Source organism: Eschrichtius robustus, chromosome 1 (genome assembly GCF_028021215.1).
Source record: "Eschrichtius robustus isolate mEscRob2 chromosome 1, mEscRob2.pri, whole genome shotgun sequence".
NCBI classification, from domain to species: domain Eukaryota; kingdom Metazoa; phylum Chordata; class Mammalia; order Artiodactyla; family Eschrichtiidae; genus Eschrichtius; species Eschrichtius robustus.
Window position 1 is genome coordinate 192,514,995 of NC_090824.1, and position 17,970 is coordinate 192,532,964.

Genomic DNA, 17,970 nt, shown 5'->3' on the forward strand with positions numbered 1-17,970 from the left:
CTGAGGAGAGGAACCAGACCAGGTGTTCATGTTTTTATGCCCGCTGTAGCAGGGCTTTGCAAATTCCAGCGTGCATTTGATTCACCCAGGGATCCTGTTAAAATGCAGATTCGAATTCAGTATGTCCAAGAGTCTGCCTCCTAACAAGCTCCTGGGTGATGGTGAGGACGGTGCTCGCCTGTGGATCATGTTCTGGAAAGCAGGGCCCTACGGCGCTTGGTAGAGTGCACGGCCGTCACTCGAGCACACTGGGATGAAATCGTGGGTGATCACGTGGCTCTGGACCAACTCAGTCTGCCCTTGGCTCCTGGAGATATAAACTGCACGATGCTGTTCTTTTCAACAAACATTGAGCACTAAAACCCGTAATAGCTTCTACAAGCATCTGCATGTACGAAGAGCCTGGGAAAGTCTAAAACATACTTTGTGGTCTTTTCTGGGAAGCAGCAGTGGGGATATCTAACACACACACACCTGATGTGAAAACATATACATATAAACATCGACTTCCACATGTATCTAGAAATAAGACATGAAAATAACGGCTTCCACACCACTCAGATGTTTCCTTCTGGAAATTATGATACATACGGGCAAAGGCAACACAGATGCAGCACATCTGAGATCACAGACTCACGAGCAGTGAAGGGGGAAGGCTGTAAGAACGAAACATGCCCTTACGATACCTCTATTCATCAGTACTTTGGTGAGTTGGAGACTCAGACCCATCCGTAATGGGCGAGTTTTCTGTTGCTTCTCTGAACAAAGGAAAGCAGAAGGAAGAGAAGAGAGGTCAGGTTAAAGAGAGGGGCTGACACAGACACGATTAGTAGCTTATTAATGCGTTGCAAAGCCCAGCTGACTATGCACCCAAGCGCTAGTGACACATAACACAGGCCTTGCGCAACTTTCAGCCCCCTCGCGGGCCTCAAAGACCTCTTTAGTTTTGTTAGGAAGGCAGCCAGGCTTTGGCACTTTTGACCCATTTCTTATTTTCTTATCACATCACAGAGAACAGTTATTGTTCGTTAATGATAATTCAACTCAATCTGATAAAAGTTTAAGGACCAGAATTCCTTTTTGTTTCAAATTGGTCTCGAATCCTCACTAGCTGTGTGTGATCGAACATGGGCATGTTCCCAGATCCACTCCAAGGGAAAGGCAGGTGAGGGGTGCTCGTAAGTTCCAAAGCCTGCTGTCAGTCAAGTAACAATCACGTATTTAGATCAGGTGAGACTGGGTGTGATCCAGAAAATTTGGAGGAGCCAGAAAGACAGCCTGAAACCTGAGGGTCCTTATTCGGGGTGAGATGGGTTAGCCAGTGGAGGTACCATATACACAGAAGATCTGTCATTCTTTTATGAATCCATCCATCTATCATCTTGCTTCTTGAAACTCTTGGGCCCTAAGCCCTGCAGCAGCTGCCTGACCACACGAGCTAGAGGTGGGGTGTGGGTGGTACGTAAGGTAGTGTTATAAGGGTGTGTAATAAGGACGGGGGTAGCTGCTGCCCTACAGACAGACCAGGCAGTGGGAGTGGACACAGAACACCGGCAGTTGGGACCGCGGGGTCTGTTAATTCAAGAGAGTAAGGGGCAGCGTGGGGTGGGTCGGTGATAGATCAGCACACCTGAGTGCGTCAGAATCCCCTGGAGGGCTCGTTAACACACAGACCGCCGGGCGCCACCCCGAGTTTCTGATTCAGTGGGTCACGGATGGGCCCGACAAGTGCATTTCTAACAAGACCGCAGGCGATGCTTATGCTGCTGGTCTGGGGTTCCACATTTTAAGAACCACTGGCTTGGTGGAAAAAGACAAGGCTTTGGTGTCGGCTCACGGAGTGCAGGGCTGAAATTCCAGCACCATCCAGCTGTGCGACATTGGGAAGACACTGATTTTCTCTGAGCCTCGTCTATAAAACAAAAAATCTGGGTACTTCCCTTGCAAGATTGCAGTGAGGATCATATGAGCTCAGATACGTTAGAAGAAGCTTCCAGCCTTTGAGTACACAGCAAGCAGTCAATAAATGTGAGCTCCCCTTCTGTCAAACACTAAGGCTGAATAAAGCCTGGTTTAAAATCGCTAGAGATAAATATGCAGCAACAAAAAATGTCTGCCAAGAACAGAGCCTGAAAGGTGGAGCCAGTTTGGGTCCTGTAGTTTCCCTCTGGTGTAACTCACAGCTGTCAAATTTTCCCAGACACCCCCACGGATGCCCCAGCAAACGAGAACCTCAATAAAGCTGGATAAAGGGACCTCTTATTCCTTTAGCCACTGGATAATGATAGAATGGAGCGTCCACTTAGAGGCCACGTCTTAGGAGCAACGGAAGAGGCAGGGATGGTGAGGGGAGCAGGAAGCAGGTCACGTGTACCTGCCGGACTCTTCTGTACATGAAAACATCCTAAGTGTCCATGAGATTTACTGTTCTATGTGGTGTTCTCTGCCTACATTTAAAGCTGAAAAAGGCGCTGAGTTTTGGTTTCATCATTTTACCGTGGGCCACCTCTTAGGGTCTCAAGGTACCCGACCCCCTTTGTTGTTGGTTCTGAACAAGGGCTTGGCCGGGACTGAGAGAGAATCTGAGCCTTCTGCCTTTTTTTTCCTTAAGAAGCATCCTGACACCAAGACAGTGGACACACTGCCAAGCATGCAAAGCAGCAGGCTGGGGCTCAGGCCGGGGGTGGGTGTGGGTGCGTTCTTGAATCTCTCCTTGGCTGGCCTGGGGTGATCGCAACCCAAGCCCAGCGCTGTCTGGAATTCTGGCCAAAGAAGCGCACTCGGCTCCCTCCACATTTTCGGGACCATCACCAACCCTGAAGGAGAGTAGAGAAAATTCACCCGAATAAAGGGACAGCGCGAGAAAGGAGGGGGTGGAAGGTAACAGCAGTGCCTGGGGCTTCTCCGGAGAGGAAGAAGTTTCCAGCGCTGTACATCATTCCCGGTTTCCCAGTACCTCACCCTTCTGCCGATAAGCCCTCTGTCACTAGGATCTTATACCTGCTATGCTCTAACTGACGAAGAACGCGGAGGATCACTGAAAACCAGGAAGGGAGGGTCGGAGGTCTGAAAGGGGAACTCACCCAGTCCGCCAGGTTAGGATGTGGTGAGGGCTGCCGGGGGGCGTCGCTCCAACTTCACTGGACGGCGCTGAGCTTCTCTGGCTTTGAGGTAAGGCAGCTGCGTGTAGGTGGCGCAGAAGAGACACAGGTCAGACACGGGGCAGTGAAGGAGCTTCTTTCCAGAGATTCTGCCTGTGACCCCGTGGCAGGGTCCCCGTGGGAAAACGTCCACCCCTCTCCTCTCCCCACGTTTGGCCAATGACGTTTTCTCCCCCCAGCCGTGCAGCTCCATTCTGAGTCAAGCTCGCTTGGGGTCCTAGGTCCCCGCTTTGCCACTGGGAAGTGGCCACAGGGATGGCGACAGCCCCCACTGTCCTCGGAGGGGGACCTGGGCTGGCCTGGCGCAGGGAGGACCTGTTTCTCTGGACACGGCGTTTCCAGATACGGCCCCAATGTTAAAGCTGTTCTTTATTACGAACAGAAAACCTCCAGAAAGGTTCTCTGAGCTTGTTGTCTCTGCCGTTTCAGGCTTATAATTTACCACGTTAGGACCCTTCAAATGGGGCAGGGCTTTTCAAAGCTCATCCAAATCGGACTACTCGGAGCTTACTGATGTGGGCAGGATTTTTTAGTTGGGAAAACTCAGTAGGAAGTAAATCCTACTTAAATGCATCCCTCTGCTTCCTTGGGAATGCAATCTTTTTCATTAGGATGCTTAGTCTAAAATATGTTCCAAAAGATTTACCGAATCTCTTTAGGTAAAGCAAATCTACTAGACGAGTGCTACGGTTTCGACAGAACATAAATACTCCTGACCTGTCCAACCTCAGCTTCTCCTAATAGGGTTACAGGGGACCATGGTCTTTAAATGATATACATAATATATTCATTCATTATTCTCAAAAATCCTCCTAGGAAGTTGATGGCATAATTCACTGGGCTGATTTTAACAGATGACAGAGGAATCTGGAGAAGGTACTCGGGCCTTGAAGTCCACGGTTCTCTCACCCTTGCCTGAACCATATTTATTCCTGTCTCTGCAACTTGTCATTTGGCAATGACATAATAAACGCCATAATAAACGAGTCACTGGGAATCGGGGGAGAGGACGCAGAAGCCCTGTGAGCTGGCACACCCGGGCAGCCGGCCGGTCCTTCCTTTTCGCCCGGTTCTCCCCAGGCCCCAAGAATCTCCTTCAGTCCCCCAAAGAGGAACCCCCTCCCCCCAGTTTCTGTCTATAAGATCACTCTCCCTTCCCTGGATTTTTGCCTGCCCTTAGCCTTCTTTCCAGTCACAAGTCAAATCCTGACTTGGACTTCCTTTCCTTTGCTGCTCTCATTTTATTCTGATACTTGAAAAATCATTTTTCATTATGTCTCAAAATCCTCTCCCACTTTCTTTCCTACAGTCAGTGTGATGCAGTCGCTCTTTTTGTAATTGGCTTTTATCAGGCGATTCACGATCGGGCAGCATCCCATCTACCAACTAGAAAGGCGCTCCGATCAAGTCTCTCATCACCGCACAATCTCCCCTCTTTGTGGGCGCTAAGATATATAAATGAGTTAGCGTCTGCTGGCGCTGAAAACCCCGCAGGGACGTGGAGACTGCTGGACAAACACTGGTTTTTTTTTTAATCATCGTTATTCTTTCTTGGAGACGGAGTGGGAAGGGGATTAACTTAAGGGAGAAAACGGTTTCTTCCATTTTTCACTTGATTCGGTACTGCTCGATGCCCTGAGTACAAGCATATGCGGTAACCCTTCCTCTGATGATGAAAACTTTAAGATGTAACAACGGGGCATCAGAAGCACTTTACAAAAATTACTTTGGTCAGAACATAACATCATTGAAACGGGATCTCGAGTAGCAGTCTCGAGTTTTCCGTGAAGTCACCAGGGCAAGTCACAGGCAGGGCTCGCCACTTCATTCTGCAGCCGGTCTGCGCCACCTGGGGGAGACACTGGCCAAATCTCAGGGCTTCAAGTGTTCCTCTCCCCTGCAAGGGTACCGCTCAGGTCTCTAACCCACTGCTGTCTCTCACCTACTACTGTCGCCCCCTTCACCAGGGTAAAGGCGCACCTTTGACTGGATAAACCCTGAAAGACACGGACTTCACCACTGCTTGGATCTCCGTCCTTACAAGGACAAGTGGCTGCAGGGATGGTTTGCACCCCGCTGGGCTGGGCTGGGGTTTAGGATGCGCTGCCCCACCCCTTCCCCCAGGTCTTCCTCACTCGGCAAAACCTAGGCTAGAGTGGGAGGGGTGAGGAAGGAGGGGAAGGAAGGTCTCACACATCTGACAGCTAGGTTTCTAGAATTAACCGTCTCTCCTTCCTGCCTGCTCTAAGAAAACCTTCAATCCCCACCAGTTCACCTCCAGACCCACCAGGTGCGCGCCGCGCCGACCGCCCCCCCGCCCCTCACCTGACGTGGCCTTGCACATCGGGGGCATCCTGGTGACCCTGCTGTGCGCCACGAAGGTGCTCTGGGAGGAGGCGCTGTACTGGGAGCCGCTGTCCGAGGAGGCGGAGCTGGCGTGCGACAGGCGGCTGTGCTCCTTGTGCGAGGCGCTCGAGCGCTGGTACCACTGGCGCAGCTCATCCGAGACGGCGGCGCGGCCCGCGCCCTTGTCATGGGCGCCGCCGTCGCGGCCCAGCGACGGAGTCCGCAGGATCTGCGAGCGCGAGGGCGTCAGGCGGCCCGCGTCGCCCTCGTCGCCGCCGCGCCAGCTCTCCCGGAACAGGCCGCCGGCCGTGTACGAGTTGGAGGTCTTGAACTGCGCCTTGACGCTGTAGTGGCCCTCCTGGTCGCTCTCCAGGCTGCGCACCACCACGGGCGTGGCGCCGCCCTCCACGTACAGCGGGTACTCCTTGATGCGGTACTGCGAGCTGGGCTGGCTCTGGCTGTGCAGGTAGACGCCGTGGCCGTGGCCGTGGCCGTGGCCGCCGCCGCCGCCGCCGCCGCGCGCCGCCAGGTTGGGCATGCTGCCCGAGTTCGCCGCGCCCAGCGCGCCCGCCGCCCGCTGCCGCTGCCGCGCGCGCGCCTTGGACGGCGAGTCCTCGGCCAGCGTGGAGTAGTTGGCGTTCATCTGCGCCGGGTAGTAGTGCTCCGAGCTCGAGTGGCTGGTGCACGACGAGCAGTCGTCCATGGGGTCCGAGCCGTTGCTGCTGCGCGTGCGCGGCGTGTAGAAGTCGGGGCTCCCCGTGTCGTTCTCCGAGCCCAGGAGCTTGCCCTGGGACTCCAAGCTGGAGCTCCGGTGCCGGAAGTGCAGGGCGAGGCTGTGCAACCGCGTGGGGCTGAGGTCCACCGACCTGCGGGGAGACCACGGCGCGCTGGGTCGGGGGCGCCCGGGGGAGGGGCTGGCGGCTCGGCGACGCTCCGGTCGTCGGGCTCGGAAAGAGCGCGAGGCCGCAGGGCCCAGAGCCTCCCGCAAACGCGCATCTAGGAGAGCGCGTCTAAGGGCGGGGACCCTGGGGATCTAGGTGCTTCCCATCCCTCCCAGGTGAAGACCGGGCCGGGAGGGGACGCTGATCCCCGCCGTGATTTTCGATTCCGAATGGGCGATGGGGACAAAGTGCCCACGTAAGGGCTTCTGAAAAAAGTATGCCAATAGCCAGGTCTTTTTTTTAAAGGTGGAAAGAGATTCTATAGACACCAGCGAACCAAGATCATCCCCGTTCTGGTATTATGTTAAGCCAGATGAAATGCCCATTTTTGTAGGTCAAGAAACAGCCCAGCGGAAGCAATCATATGGTTCCACCCAGTCCTATTAAGAGTACTGGACAGATTTCCATTCCCCCATTAACACTTGTCTAAAACGGAAGGTTGGTGGCACATGGAACCCTTAAAAATGACGGATGCAAATACTTACCACTGCACTTCTTTGTTTACAATCCATTCTGCTTATTGGAGCCACACGATAAATATCCATCAATATGGGGGCGGGGGCAGAGTACAAGGACTGCACAGAAATTCACCATGGCTGGGTTGACCAAGTACAGGAAGAGGCGATTCCCAGGGCTGACTGTCACTCAGGGTAGACTGCGAAGTCCCCACTGTGTGGCCCTCCTTGACTCGGGCCTCAGTGTCCTCTCTGGTCCCACCCCCACTCCATCACTTTGTTCTGGCCACACCGGCCTCCTGGAACATGCTTAGTGCAGGCCTGTGTCTGGGGCCTTGACCCTGCTGTTCCCTGAATATCCTTAGAGCTTGCTACCCCCTCTCCATCCAGGTCTCTGCTCAAATGTCACCCTATTAGAGAAGCCTTCTCCGATGCTCTCCTTTAAATGGTCTCTCCCTTCACTCACTTGCCCTGTTCATTTTTCTTCTCAGTACTTGTCACCACTGGCTTATTTCTTTACTGTGACTCTCTTCCTACTAAAACGTCAGTCTGATGAGTGCACAGCGTGGTCTGTTTTGTCCACGGCTCTATGCCCAAGAATAGTACCTGGTACATATAGGCACTTGATAAATATCTGTTGCATGAATGAGTGAATGAGCATGAATGGACACGAGACTCTTGTCTGGAGAGCTCAATCGTACCCTACATAAATGGTTCACCACTTACAGAAGATCACACCATCTGTCCTTGGAGCTGCGGTCCCTATGGACTTAGTTTTAGAGAAAATGGAGTGATGGCTTTGGTTTTGCCTCTTTTTAGGAAAGGAAGGTGTGATTCACCGAAGTCTCACGTTTGCCTGTTCCTTTTGCTCTTGAATAAATTTACACCTTGGGGCATTAAAGGAAGTCCAGGATACATGAGGACTGTCCAGTAGAAAGATACATGAGGACTGTCCAGTAAAGACCACCCACCAGGGCAAGGTTGTCTGGTCCCGGTGCTCTTCCCTGCTAACCTGGGTAGCCGTTCCGGCCTCCACTTTTGTGGCTTAGGAAAGCTCCTTCCATGCCCACTGTCTCCAGGGGATTATCCGACCAACTCCCGACCAACTACCCACTGGGCGTGGACAGTGGGATATAATGTGCCTCTTGGCTCCCACGGGCTTCCGGCTGCCAGCTCAGTTCTTGATTCTGCTTCTCTTAAAGAAGAACATACCTCGCTGGTTCAGTCCTGACTCCAGCTCACGGCTTATCTGGGCCAGCGTGGGTCCAGCAATGCCAGATTCTACAAAGGCAGGTCTGGTCTAGGGAGGGAGATGGATGGACTCACCTCGTGGAATGCACGTAGTGGGGACTCCGGACTCGGAGGTCGGGTGTGGACGGCATGCTGCACTGCGAGTTCCAGGGCGGGAGGCTGCGGATGGGGCTGGTCTGCAGGGAGCTGCCTCCCCCGCCCGCTTCAGCGCAGCTCCCCGTGCTGGGGAAGCGCTTGTGGCTACTGCAAAGCAGAGGAGGCCACGCTGGTCACCGCCAGACAGAGCTGCACCTTCCCGCAGGTCGCTGACTATGTATGGCCTTGGGCCTTCAATCTCGGTGTCGGGGAAGCTTGCCCGGGACTCCCCCAGAAGTGGGTGAGCCCTTATCCCTGACGCCCAGGGCAATGTGCGATGAAGACCCTCACCAGCCTTCTCTGGGACAGGCAGTGTGACTGTTCTGCGAAGCCCCTGCCCTGAGCCACAGTTTCTAAGAGACAGATATTTACCTGTCCGGGAACCCACTGGGAGCTTTACAGGACATAATGAAAGGAAAGGAGAAAAACAGAGCAGCTGTCCAAAAACGCCTTCCCAAACCCCTCTCTCCCACATCAGCTGAGTAACGAGCTGCTGATACACAGCTAAGATTACAGCTGTTCGGCTCCAGAATTCTCCCGGCTGATAGTTCAGGGTTCTGAGCCACTCTGGGATTCTTAACGAGTGGGCTCTCTCATTTGCCATTTCGGAGTACTGCTGCCTAAGATATCCTAATTAATTAATTCCCAGGGAATTTAACGACATTCAAGCCAGGGGCCAACACGTGGATTGGGAGCCCAGACCCTCGTTTCCCTGGGAAGGACGAATCTGCACCTCGAGCAGGTCAGCAGCAGAGGGCGCTGTGGCGCAGCCCTGCTGAAAGGCAGCCCCAGGGCCGCGCACCCAGGGCCGTGGGGATGGGTGACTTGCGGACGCTACTTAGGACAGCCCTGGGAGTCTGCCCAAGCGTGGACAGTGACCTCGTATGGCCTTCCCGGCCCAGCTCACCTGGAGTGACCGTGGGAGGAACGCTTCTTGACCTTCTCGTAAGGCTCATCTAAGGAGGACTCGCTCCACATTTTGGGCTTTATGGGCGATTTGTCATAGTCGTTGCGGTGATAGTGCATCTGCCTGAGTCCCTCCAGGGACTGGGGAGGGGGCGGCCGGTTGTGCGACGGTGGCCGAGGAGGGAGCCCTTTGTGAGGGGACTGTAAGGGGGACAGTGTGCTGGTGACCTGAGAGTCTTCTGCACGAAGAGGAAAGAGAGGAAGTGAGCAAGGGCCATCCTTCCCGCCCACCCCCCGGACGCCGCCGCCCTACCCCACCTCCGCCCAGACGTCAGCCGTCAGCGGGCATGTGCTACAATTTCACTCTTGTACCCTCAGATCAGTAAGGAAAGAGCCCCTGGCAGGAGCAAGCCTGCGATGGGACTGGGGGCCCATGTGAAGCAGTAATGCCCCTTGGGAGGTCCGGGGTCTGACACATGGGGAGGAAACTGATCACAGGCGATGCATCAACATCAGCTGATGACAATCTATACCTGCCCCGTCACAGAGGGGTCTCCCTCCAACGTTCCCGTTTCCTCCCCTGCAGAGACTGGAGTCCACAGAGGCCACAGGCTGGATCTCTGATATTCAAATCACACCCCCTGCTCCCCTGCAGGCCTGCCCTTTCCTCCCACCAGTGTAATGAATTAAAATATGACAATCTGATGGCAAAGAGCAGGGCCAAGACAACTGGGTAAATAAGCCACCAGCCTTTCCCCACATCAATGTCAGTGATTATTATCCTTGCGGTTATCATTATGGCTAGGAGCCACGCAGATCTTTCATGTTTTCTGTCTGAATCGCCACTTACCACTGCCCGCCTGAGGTTTCCCTAAAGCGCAAAAAAAGTAACTGCCACAGGACTTCCCTGGTGGCACAGTGATTAAGAATCCGCCTGCCAATGCAGGGGACACGGGTTCGAGCCCTGGTCCGGGAAGATCCCATATGCCGCAGAGCAATTAAGCCCGTGCACCACAACTACTGAGCCTGCGCTCTAGAGCCCGCGAGCCACAACTACTGAGCCTGCATGCCGCAACTACCGAAGCCCGCGTGCCTAGAGCCTGTGCTCCGCAACAAGAGAAGCCACCGCAATGAGAAGTCCGCGCACCGAAACAAAGAGTAGCCGCGGCTTGCCACAACTAGAGAAAGCCTGTGCAGCAACGAAGACCCAACTCGGCCAAAAATAAATATAATTAATTAATTACTTAATTAAAAAAAAAAAGTAACTGCCACTTAATAGATTTCCACGTCATTAATGCCTTGACCTCCCCAGGTTGGGTTTAAATCCATGGGAACCTTCTCAGAGATGCTTCTGGGTTTGGCATCCCTTCTTCCCCGATGTGTGGTGGTGGTGGTGGTGGTGATGGGCTGGGGGGAGGGGATGGGTCACTTCTGTTTTTGTAAGAATCTCCCAGGAAAAGATTCTGAGAATCACTAGGTTTTTAGAGGTCAATGGGAAAGAAGAAGACAGTTTCCTAGGCCTGACCAGGAGTCTAAAGGGACATCTCCCCTTCACTTTCACTATTTCTCAGGAAGGTGCAGAGGCTTGTTTGCTTCTGGCTACCCCCAGGCTCTGCTAGCAGGTTTCAATCTTTGTGACCCAAACCAATGGCCACCTCTTTCCTCCAGAAATTATAAATACTCCAAAGGAAACTATGCGTGGTGTTTAAATTGTCTGTTCAGGTAAAAATGTGGTTTTGGCAACTAAAAAAGTAGAACACCATTCACGATCACCTTAAATCTTACCTCCGGGCCACAGGACATAATAAAATTCCAATAGATGTGTGTTTCTGTAGCTCCCACCCACTCTCAGCCAAACAGATGTCCAATGGGAAATGAAAGAATCACAGGGAACCTGGCGCCATGTTGGTCTGGCTCCTGGCTTTCCCACTGGGCTGTCCCAGACTACACACAGCTTAATCCCAGTTCCGAGTTCTCAAGCAGGAAACAGACAACCTACCATCTTCTAGAACAAGGGCATCTGACAGGGAACTGTCTTCACTGGCAATATTTCCATCTGAGAAGACAAAAAGCAAAAGTCTATGAGGTGAGCACATCCCTTAGACAAAGCCCTATCTGTGAAAAAAGTGGGTTTCCCACCACCCCATACCCTCCTCTATCAGAAAACAACCCATGAAACACAATCAAAATGCTGTTGGGCATTTCTTTTGACAGTCCCTGTGGTGGGTCATGACTCACCCCCCCCATCCCTGACACTGCAATGTGCCCGGTCTTTGTTTCATTGGCAAAAACAATGCTCAGCAGTTTAATATCCAACATAAAGGCCACCTGGCCTGGCCAAGCCACATCATCGTCCCAGCTCAGGGCGTGTGCTGACTCAACCCAAGGAAGTGAACTGCCGTTTGTTCTACACAAGTGAAACTAGGGCGAGGAGCTTGGTTTGGCTCATATGGCAGTAAATGGCTTCTCAATAAACTTCTTGAGTCATTAGCAGACAAAACAAGCTTCTAAATAAATACGGCTTCTCTCTCCAAAGCTTATTTTCATTGACACTGTTCAATTAACCATGAGAACACACCCAGAGGGAGACAGAAAGATGATCCTCCCCCTTTAACAGCTGGGGAAACCGAGGGACGTCTAGGGGGGAGTGGTTTGTCTGAGGCTACGCTGCTCTCCTGGCTAAGTTAGCAAAAGGTCCCAGGTCTTTAGATTCCAAGCTTAAGGTTTTCTCTCTTCAAATAACAAACCAGGCTAAGGCGAGGAAGAAGAACATGAATCACTCCTCTAACTGAAGTGGGCTCGTGGTGTGATGAAACGTTGTTTCAAGGAGGCAGCAAAATGGAGAAGGTACATCCTTGAGCGGTTAAAAACAAACGGCTACGGGCATAGATGGGACCAAGCTGGTCAGATAGCGATTTACAAACAGACTCTGCTGGCCGTCCTCACCGAATGGCCCTCACTGGGCAGGCCGGCAAACCACGCTATTCTGTGGACGACCAGCAGGACGGCCGTCCCTCCGGTGCCCTTCCCAGGCTCTGTCAGCCTTGCTGACGTTTCCACAGTACTGGGACCCCCCCAAGTCCCTTCAAGGGGGCAGAAGGAGGTCCCAAGAGGCATTAGACAGAGGAGGGCTGGCTGAATGCAGCTCCGTTAGGGAAAGTGAAAAAGTCTTGGCCAGTGACAAAGGGACGAGGTGGGGAAGGATAGTTATTCCAAATTACCTAGAGCAAAAGGATTTTTCTTTATGATCTCTCTCACTTTGAACTAGGAATTCGCTTTATTCATATCGCTTGATGAACTATGAACAATTAGGAGACACAGCCTTGACTAGCATCTTGGAGTCACCAGTAAATCATCCCTCCCCCAGGATGCCCACATTTTTAGGTTGCAGCAAAATATATCAATATATGTAATGGTGGTAAAATAGGCATAATGTAAAATTTACCATTTTAGCCATTTTTACTGTACAGTTCAGGGGCATTAAGTGCATCGTTGTGCAGCCGTCACCTCCATCCACCTCCAGAACTTCTGTCATCTTCCCAAACTGAAACTCTGTCCCCATGAAGCAGTAACTCCCTGTTCCCCTCTCCCAGTGCCCCCTTGTAACCTCTCTTCTACTTTCTGTCTTCCTGGAGCAAAAATATTTTAAATGTGTATAAACTATGAAAGAAGACTTGATATATATTTTAAAGAATTTGGTAAACAATAAGCTGTATTCAGGGAACTATATTAAATTATCCTGTAATAACCTATAAGCATCTGAAAAAGAATACACGTATCTATTCTTTTGTGAATCACTTTGCTGTACACCTGAAACTAACACAGTGTGATACAACACAACTATACTTCTATTAAAAAAGAAAAAGAATTTGCTGACTTAAAAAAAAAAAAAAAAAGGATCATAATAGTTGGAGAGACTTGACGGTTGGTGGTGAATTCTGGGGTATTTCCTACTCGTGTTCACCGAATATAATCCCCACCCACTCCTAACCCCTCCTGATCAGAGTTTGGGGCTCTAGACCACCAGAGGGGGGCAGTCCGGTCCTCCCTAGCTTAAGCACTGGGACAGGAGCCCCTGGAGACAGAGGAGGGCTGCGGGGATGCCAGCCTCAGGGTGCCTGAGCCACCCGGCTTTCCTTCCAGACCTGAGTAGGGTGACCAGGTCTCTGAGGACGTTGGAGCCTGGGCTGGCCGCGGGCTCAGCTTCCAGTGAGGGCTGAGAGGAGCGTTCTCCCAAGAGGCCATCAGGAGGAACAATGACCATTTGATTGGTGTAACCCCTTTCATCTCTGGATCTGAGTGCATGTTATTGGCGCTCGTGGCTCTCAGGTCTCTCTAGTTTCATTTTATGGATGGAAAAATTAAGGCACAGAGTAGTTAAGCAGCTTGCCAGGTCGCTCAGGGGGCTGGGCTTTCGGTTCATGCTTTGGACGAAGACCCAGTCCTCTGAGGGTCGGTGGGGGAGGGCGGCGCCCACAGTCTGGAGTGGCCTTGGCACTGACCTTCGATGATCAGCGAGGCCCGCTGGGTGGGTTTCTTCCCAGACTTGACGCGGTTCTCGTTGATTGCGCTTTCAATCTCCTGCAGCTTCTTCAGTGCATTCAGGTAAGAGGTCTTCCTCTGCTTCTTCAGTTTCTTGCTGACGTTAGGGTCACTGGCCAGGCGGCGGGCAGCCTCCGTAATCTGGGACTGAATGGCAAACTCCCGCTCCAGGCGCTCCAGTTCGGCCTCCTGTGAGAAGGAGACCACACGTAGGGGGATGCCGAGCGGGTGACACCCGTCCTCCTGCCCCCGCGCCAGGCCAGCGAGCCTCCGTCCCTGGAGACACGCGTACAGGAAGCCAGCAGCCTCGGCACCCACGCCAACCCGGCCCCGCCCCGCAGCGCCCCCTCCTCCGGTCCGCGGCAGCCAGGGCCCTGGACACGCCCACTTTTGAGGCCCTCGGCCCCTGTTCCATCCTGGAGACACGCACCGTCCCTGAGAAGCTTCCTTGTTGCAGGCCTGGAGGTCACTGGGGTTCATTTCCAAGGTCTCCAGCAAGGCTCTCAAAGACCCAGCCTTCCTGGAGATCCAGAGCCCACTGGGTTGGTGTTTCCTTCCCATTTGGGGCAGAGGGGGCAGCGCTATTTTCAGAGTGGCCTCTGTTGTGCTTTACTGGGGGTTTGCTACCGGGGGGCTCCCATGGGTGCCCCCCCTGCACACACGCCCTCTGCCTCTTGCATTTTGAGCCCTGCACGCTGGGCCTTACCCGCACTCACTCACGCCTCCTCTGAAAGCTCTTTCCGCAAGCTCCGGCTGTCCGCTCACACCTGCCTCTACGTAAAACTTCCACTGGGTGACCAGCGGCTGCGCCCCAAGTGTGGACGGCCGGTGGTGGAGCCGGGTCCCCTGCCTCCTGGACCACTCTTGGGCACTCCTTCCTCTCCTGTGTGCTTCCCTCCCTCCCTCCCTCCTCTCTACCCCTCACTTTGGCTGAAAGGACCAGATGGATGAATGTTCCCTCAAAGGGAGTTTTGGACCTGGCAGAAACGCAGCTGTGGCTGCCAGAAGATGCCCGGTGGACCCAAAGGATGAAAGCAGGGCCAGCGTACTAGCTGTGGCTTCTCTGCGGCTCAGCTGGTGCCTTTTTCAAACGCCGACCAGCGAGGCCAGGGGAGCCCAAGCACGCATCTTGCTCTGGGGGGATCCCCGGTCTGGCTAAAGCCCGAAAGGAACGGATTTAACCGTGGAGGAGCAGGTCACCAAGTTTGCTGGAGCCACAAGAGACCTTCCGAATTAAAGGCCGATACGAGAGCCTCGCCTCTCAGCCCCACGTGCCAGGCTGGGTGCCTCCCTCAGGCACACAACTCTGAGCTGGACTTCACCTCCTCCTGAGCACCGAAGGGAGGGGGCCCAGGGGTGAGAGGGGAAGGTGAGGATTAAAGGAACTATTATTAACATTACGGGTCTAATAAACTCCCCAGTTCCTGCAAATGCCCGCTGCGTTTCTTCCCGGGAGAAGAGTGACGAGGTGGACTCCTGCCCAGGGCCTTGAGACAAACAAGTCACCAAGGACAAAGCCTCGCAGCTGCTCGCAGGCTGTCAGGGCAGCCCTGGCCCAAGACACCGACCCGGAGTTTTGTGGGAGCCCAGGACAAACTCTTGCTACTTAAACCGAGCCAAGGACGAGGCCGGCAGCCCATTTGTGCAGATGGCTGCCTGCCGTGTGAACAAGGACGTCAAGGGCATTCTCAGGAGAAACAGGCATTTCCCAGCGATGTCTGCAGAGGCAGGTGAGGAGGCAGGGATGCAGTGGGATTCTCAGGGAGCCTAAGTCATCTTTTACTGGAAAGTGTAGAGGAGGCACCACGAGTAGGTGTGATGGGACCTTGGGAAGAACAACGGGGTGCAGGTGGGTGGCACTCATTCATGCAGGGGCTCCCCTGGATCCTTTAGTGCAGGTGTCTGCCCAGCACAAGAGGACTGGAAGTTTCCAGGCAATTTGGATGACAGCTGGGTTTGAAAAATACTCCACCAGAGGGTTTCCTAAGTCCCACCGGCCCGCACCCCAGTTCTGACCCCGGTAAAGTCCCAGGCCCAGCCCCAGCCCAGCACACCTTCTCCGACACCTCCTCCTGTTTACTGAGCGTCCAGCAGGTGTCAGCGCCGAGTTGAGTATTTTCCGTGCACTGGCTCTCTTAATCCCAGCGACAGCCAGAGAAATGAGGGTTCCGAACTTCATTTTACAGAAGAGGAAAAGCACCTCCAGAGCTGGGTGAGGCATTCTGGCGCATCCACCAGTGCTCCCAGCACCCGGGGACGGGGCCCTGCTACCACAGATCTCAGGAGACCGAGCCACCCCTCCCACTGTCTCCGGGGCGCGTGCGTTCCCCTCTCAACTCAGCCCCATGCTCGCCCACTGCACGTGTCACGCGAGAACGTCGGTTCCCCTCGCTTTGTAAAAAGACTAAATACGCACAGAACTCCTGTCTCCACTGGCTTCGATTCCTGCCCTTTTAAGTCCTCTGCTCAATAGCATTGTAATGAGTAACTGTATTCAGAATAAATTTGGAAAGACATTTCCTGGACGTGCCCCTGGGGCCTGAGGTGTGCCTGGCCTTGAATTTCTCTTGGTTTGAGACTGGATCACTTATTAACCAGCTGGAGACCCAAGGCTCCCCTGCCCCCAGATCTGAACTCTCCAGTCCCAGCCCCCGCCGAGGTTTAGTCCAAAGAGGGTGAAGTGAGGGGTGCTTTGGGAAGGCGCAGTGTCTTGCTCACGCTCGGGCAGTGATTTTAGCAGCCGGGTGGAGTTAGGACCACCGAGGGCAGGCCCGACTGTCTTTCCCCGGCCAGCGGCACCTGCTGGCGTGCCCTCAGTGTTCTTTCTTCTTTGGTCGTTTTCTGTCATGGATCAGACAGTACGCTTGGCTCTCAGTGACAAAGAGCTGGGAGAAGAACACATGAGTGTTACGGACTATTCTCCCATTAACTTTGCTGCTTGGCACAGGCCTGTTGACTTAGACACACAGCCTCCACAGAAATCAAAATGCTTACAGATTAACGCAAGGTGGCCAATCCAACCAATGGGAGCCACATACTGACCAAGCAGCTAACTTAAGAAAAGGTAAAAGGAGAGCAACTCAGGAGGAAAGAGGAAATGGCATCCGGTAGAATGGAAACATCCTTAATAGAATACCGAGGCGCCCTCACAAACGGGAAAGTGAGGCGGGTGTAAGAGAATCCAGCCACAGAGAGAAGCACGTACCTCTCCTTTGGGCAGGATTTTCTGCTCGTCCAGTTTGAAGGCTGTCCCAATTCTTCTTCGAACAATGGGTGGTTCCTCTCCTGGATCCAGGGGATACTCCACGGGCAGTTTGCCTGTCAGCTCCTGCAGAAGTGTGACAGCACGAGGGGAGAAGGAATCAGAGTGGGGTACACGACTGGCTTCTAGGACATACACACACACTTCAAAGCACAGGTTCAATGCACAGATTCGAAACCATAACCTTACGCAATACAATTTCATTTCTCCAAGAACGTAGGGGAATATAGTCCTTCCTTTCCAGAACAGAGGCACTTGGAAAAGATTTTCCCCAAAGTAAATTCCTGTCGGGTAAATAAAATCGCTACTGATTTTCGTCATAAAAACCCGAATTTCATTCACTTGTTAATTTCACACGTGTCTGGCGTGTCTACTACGAACCTGTTGAGGCCACGCAGCCAGTAAGAGCAGAGGCAACATGAGATCTCTGGTCTTTCCGGCTCCAAACTCTGTGCTTATTTCACTGCACCAAATATCTGAGTTTAAAATGGGTCTTTCAAATGAGCTTTCTTAGGAAGCGTGGTATCTATATGGCAAATTCCAGAAAAGGGCATTATTATATAATTTAGAAACTAAGTATGAGTAATAATTATTCTACTCTGGCCAGATGCTCAAGGAACAGGCTGAGTTGAAAAGACATTAAATGTGTACAAATACGAGTTTCAGTCGAAACTGAAAATATAATCCATATTACCGACAAGGCCACTTAAAAAAAATCTGGTGTATGTGCATTTGGGGCTCTGGAAATCTAACTGTTGTGAGTATAACGACAGTGAATTTAGTTGACAGACCACCATGGTGACAATGGTCCCGGGCAATCGCTGAAAGGTCTGTGGGATGATTCAGAGTTAGAATTAGGCTTTATATGAGCAGCTTATGTCTGGGCTCAACAGAGATCAAATCTGAGTCAGCAGCTAACCCACGTGGTAGAGTCCAGGCGTCCACTGCAAGGAGACACTTCCAGGGACCAG

At 52.9% G+C, this 17,970-nt stretch overlaps 1 protein-coding gene across 5 annotated transcripts in view; it reads right to left on the reverse strand.

Annotated features, from left to right (window-relative positions):
- The window catches only part of FRMD4A (FERM domain containing 4A), a 341,961-nt gene that overhangs the window by 11,694 nt on the left and 312,297 nt on the right, over positions 1 to 17,970 (reverse strand). For 4 of the 5 annotated variants that reach the window (XR_011076055.1, XR_011076056.1, XR_011076057.1 and 1 more), the window contains exons 16-23: positions 16,943 to 17,065; positions 13,698 to 13,926; positions 11,195 to 11,251; positions 9,197 to 9,434; positions 8,230 to 8,397; positions 5,487 to 6,373; positions 3,084 to 3,180; positions 687 to 2,816 (exon numbers count right to left, since the gene is read on the reverse strand). Coding sequence is in view for 1 of the 5 variants with exons in the window: in XM_068561738.1 (XP_068417839.1) it covers positions 3,084 to 3,180; positions 5,487 to 6,373; positions 8,230 to 8,397; positions 9,197 to 9,434; positions 11,195 to 11,251; positions 13,698 to 13,926; positions 16,943 to 17,065 (1,799 nt within the window). In the remaining 4 variants the exon portion in view is untranslated. The remainder of the gene's footprint in view (positions 1 to 686; positions 2,817 to 3,083; positions 3,181 to 5,486; positions 6,374 to 8,229; positions 8,398 to 9,196; positions 9,435 to 11,194; positions 11,252 to 13,697; positions 13,927 to 16,942; positions 17,066 to 17,970) is intronic. The other variant, XM_068561738.1, reaches the window with a different exon arrangement.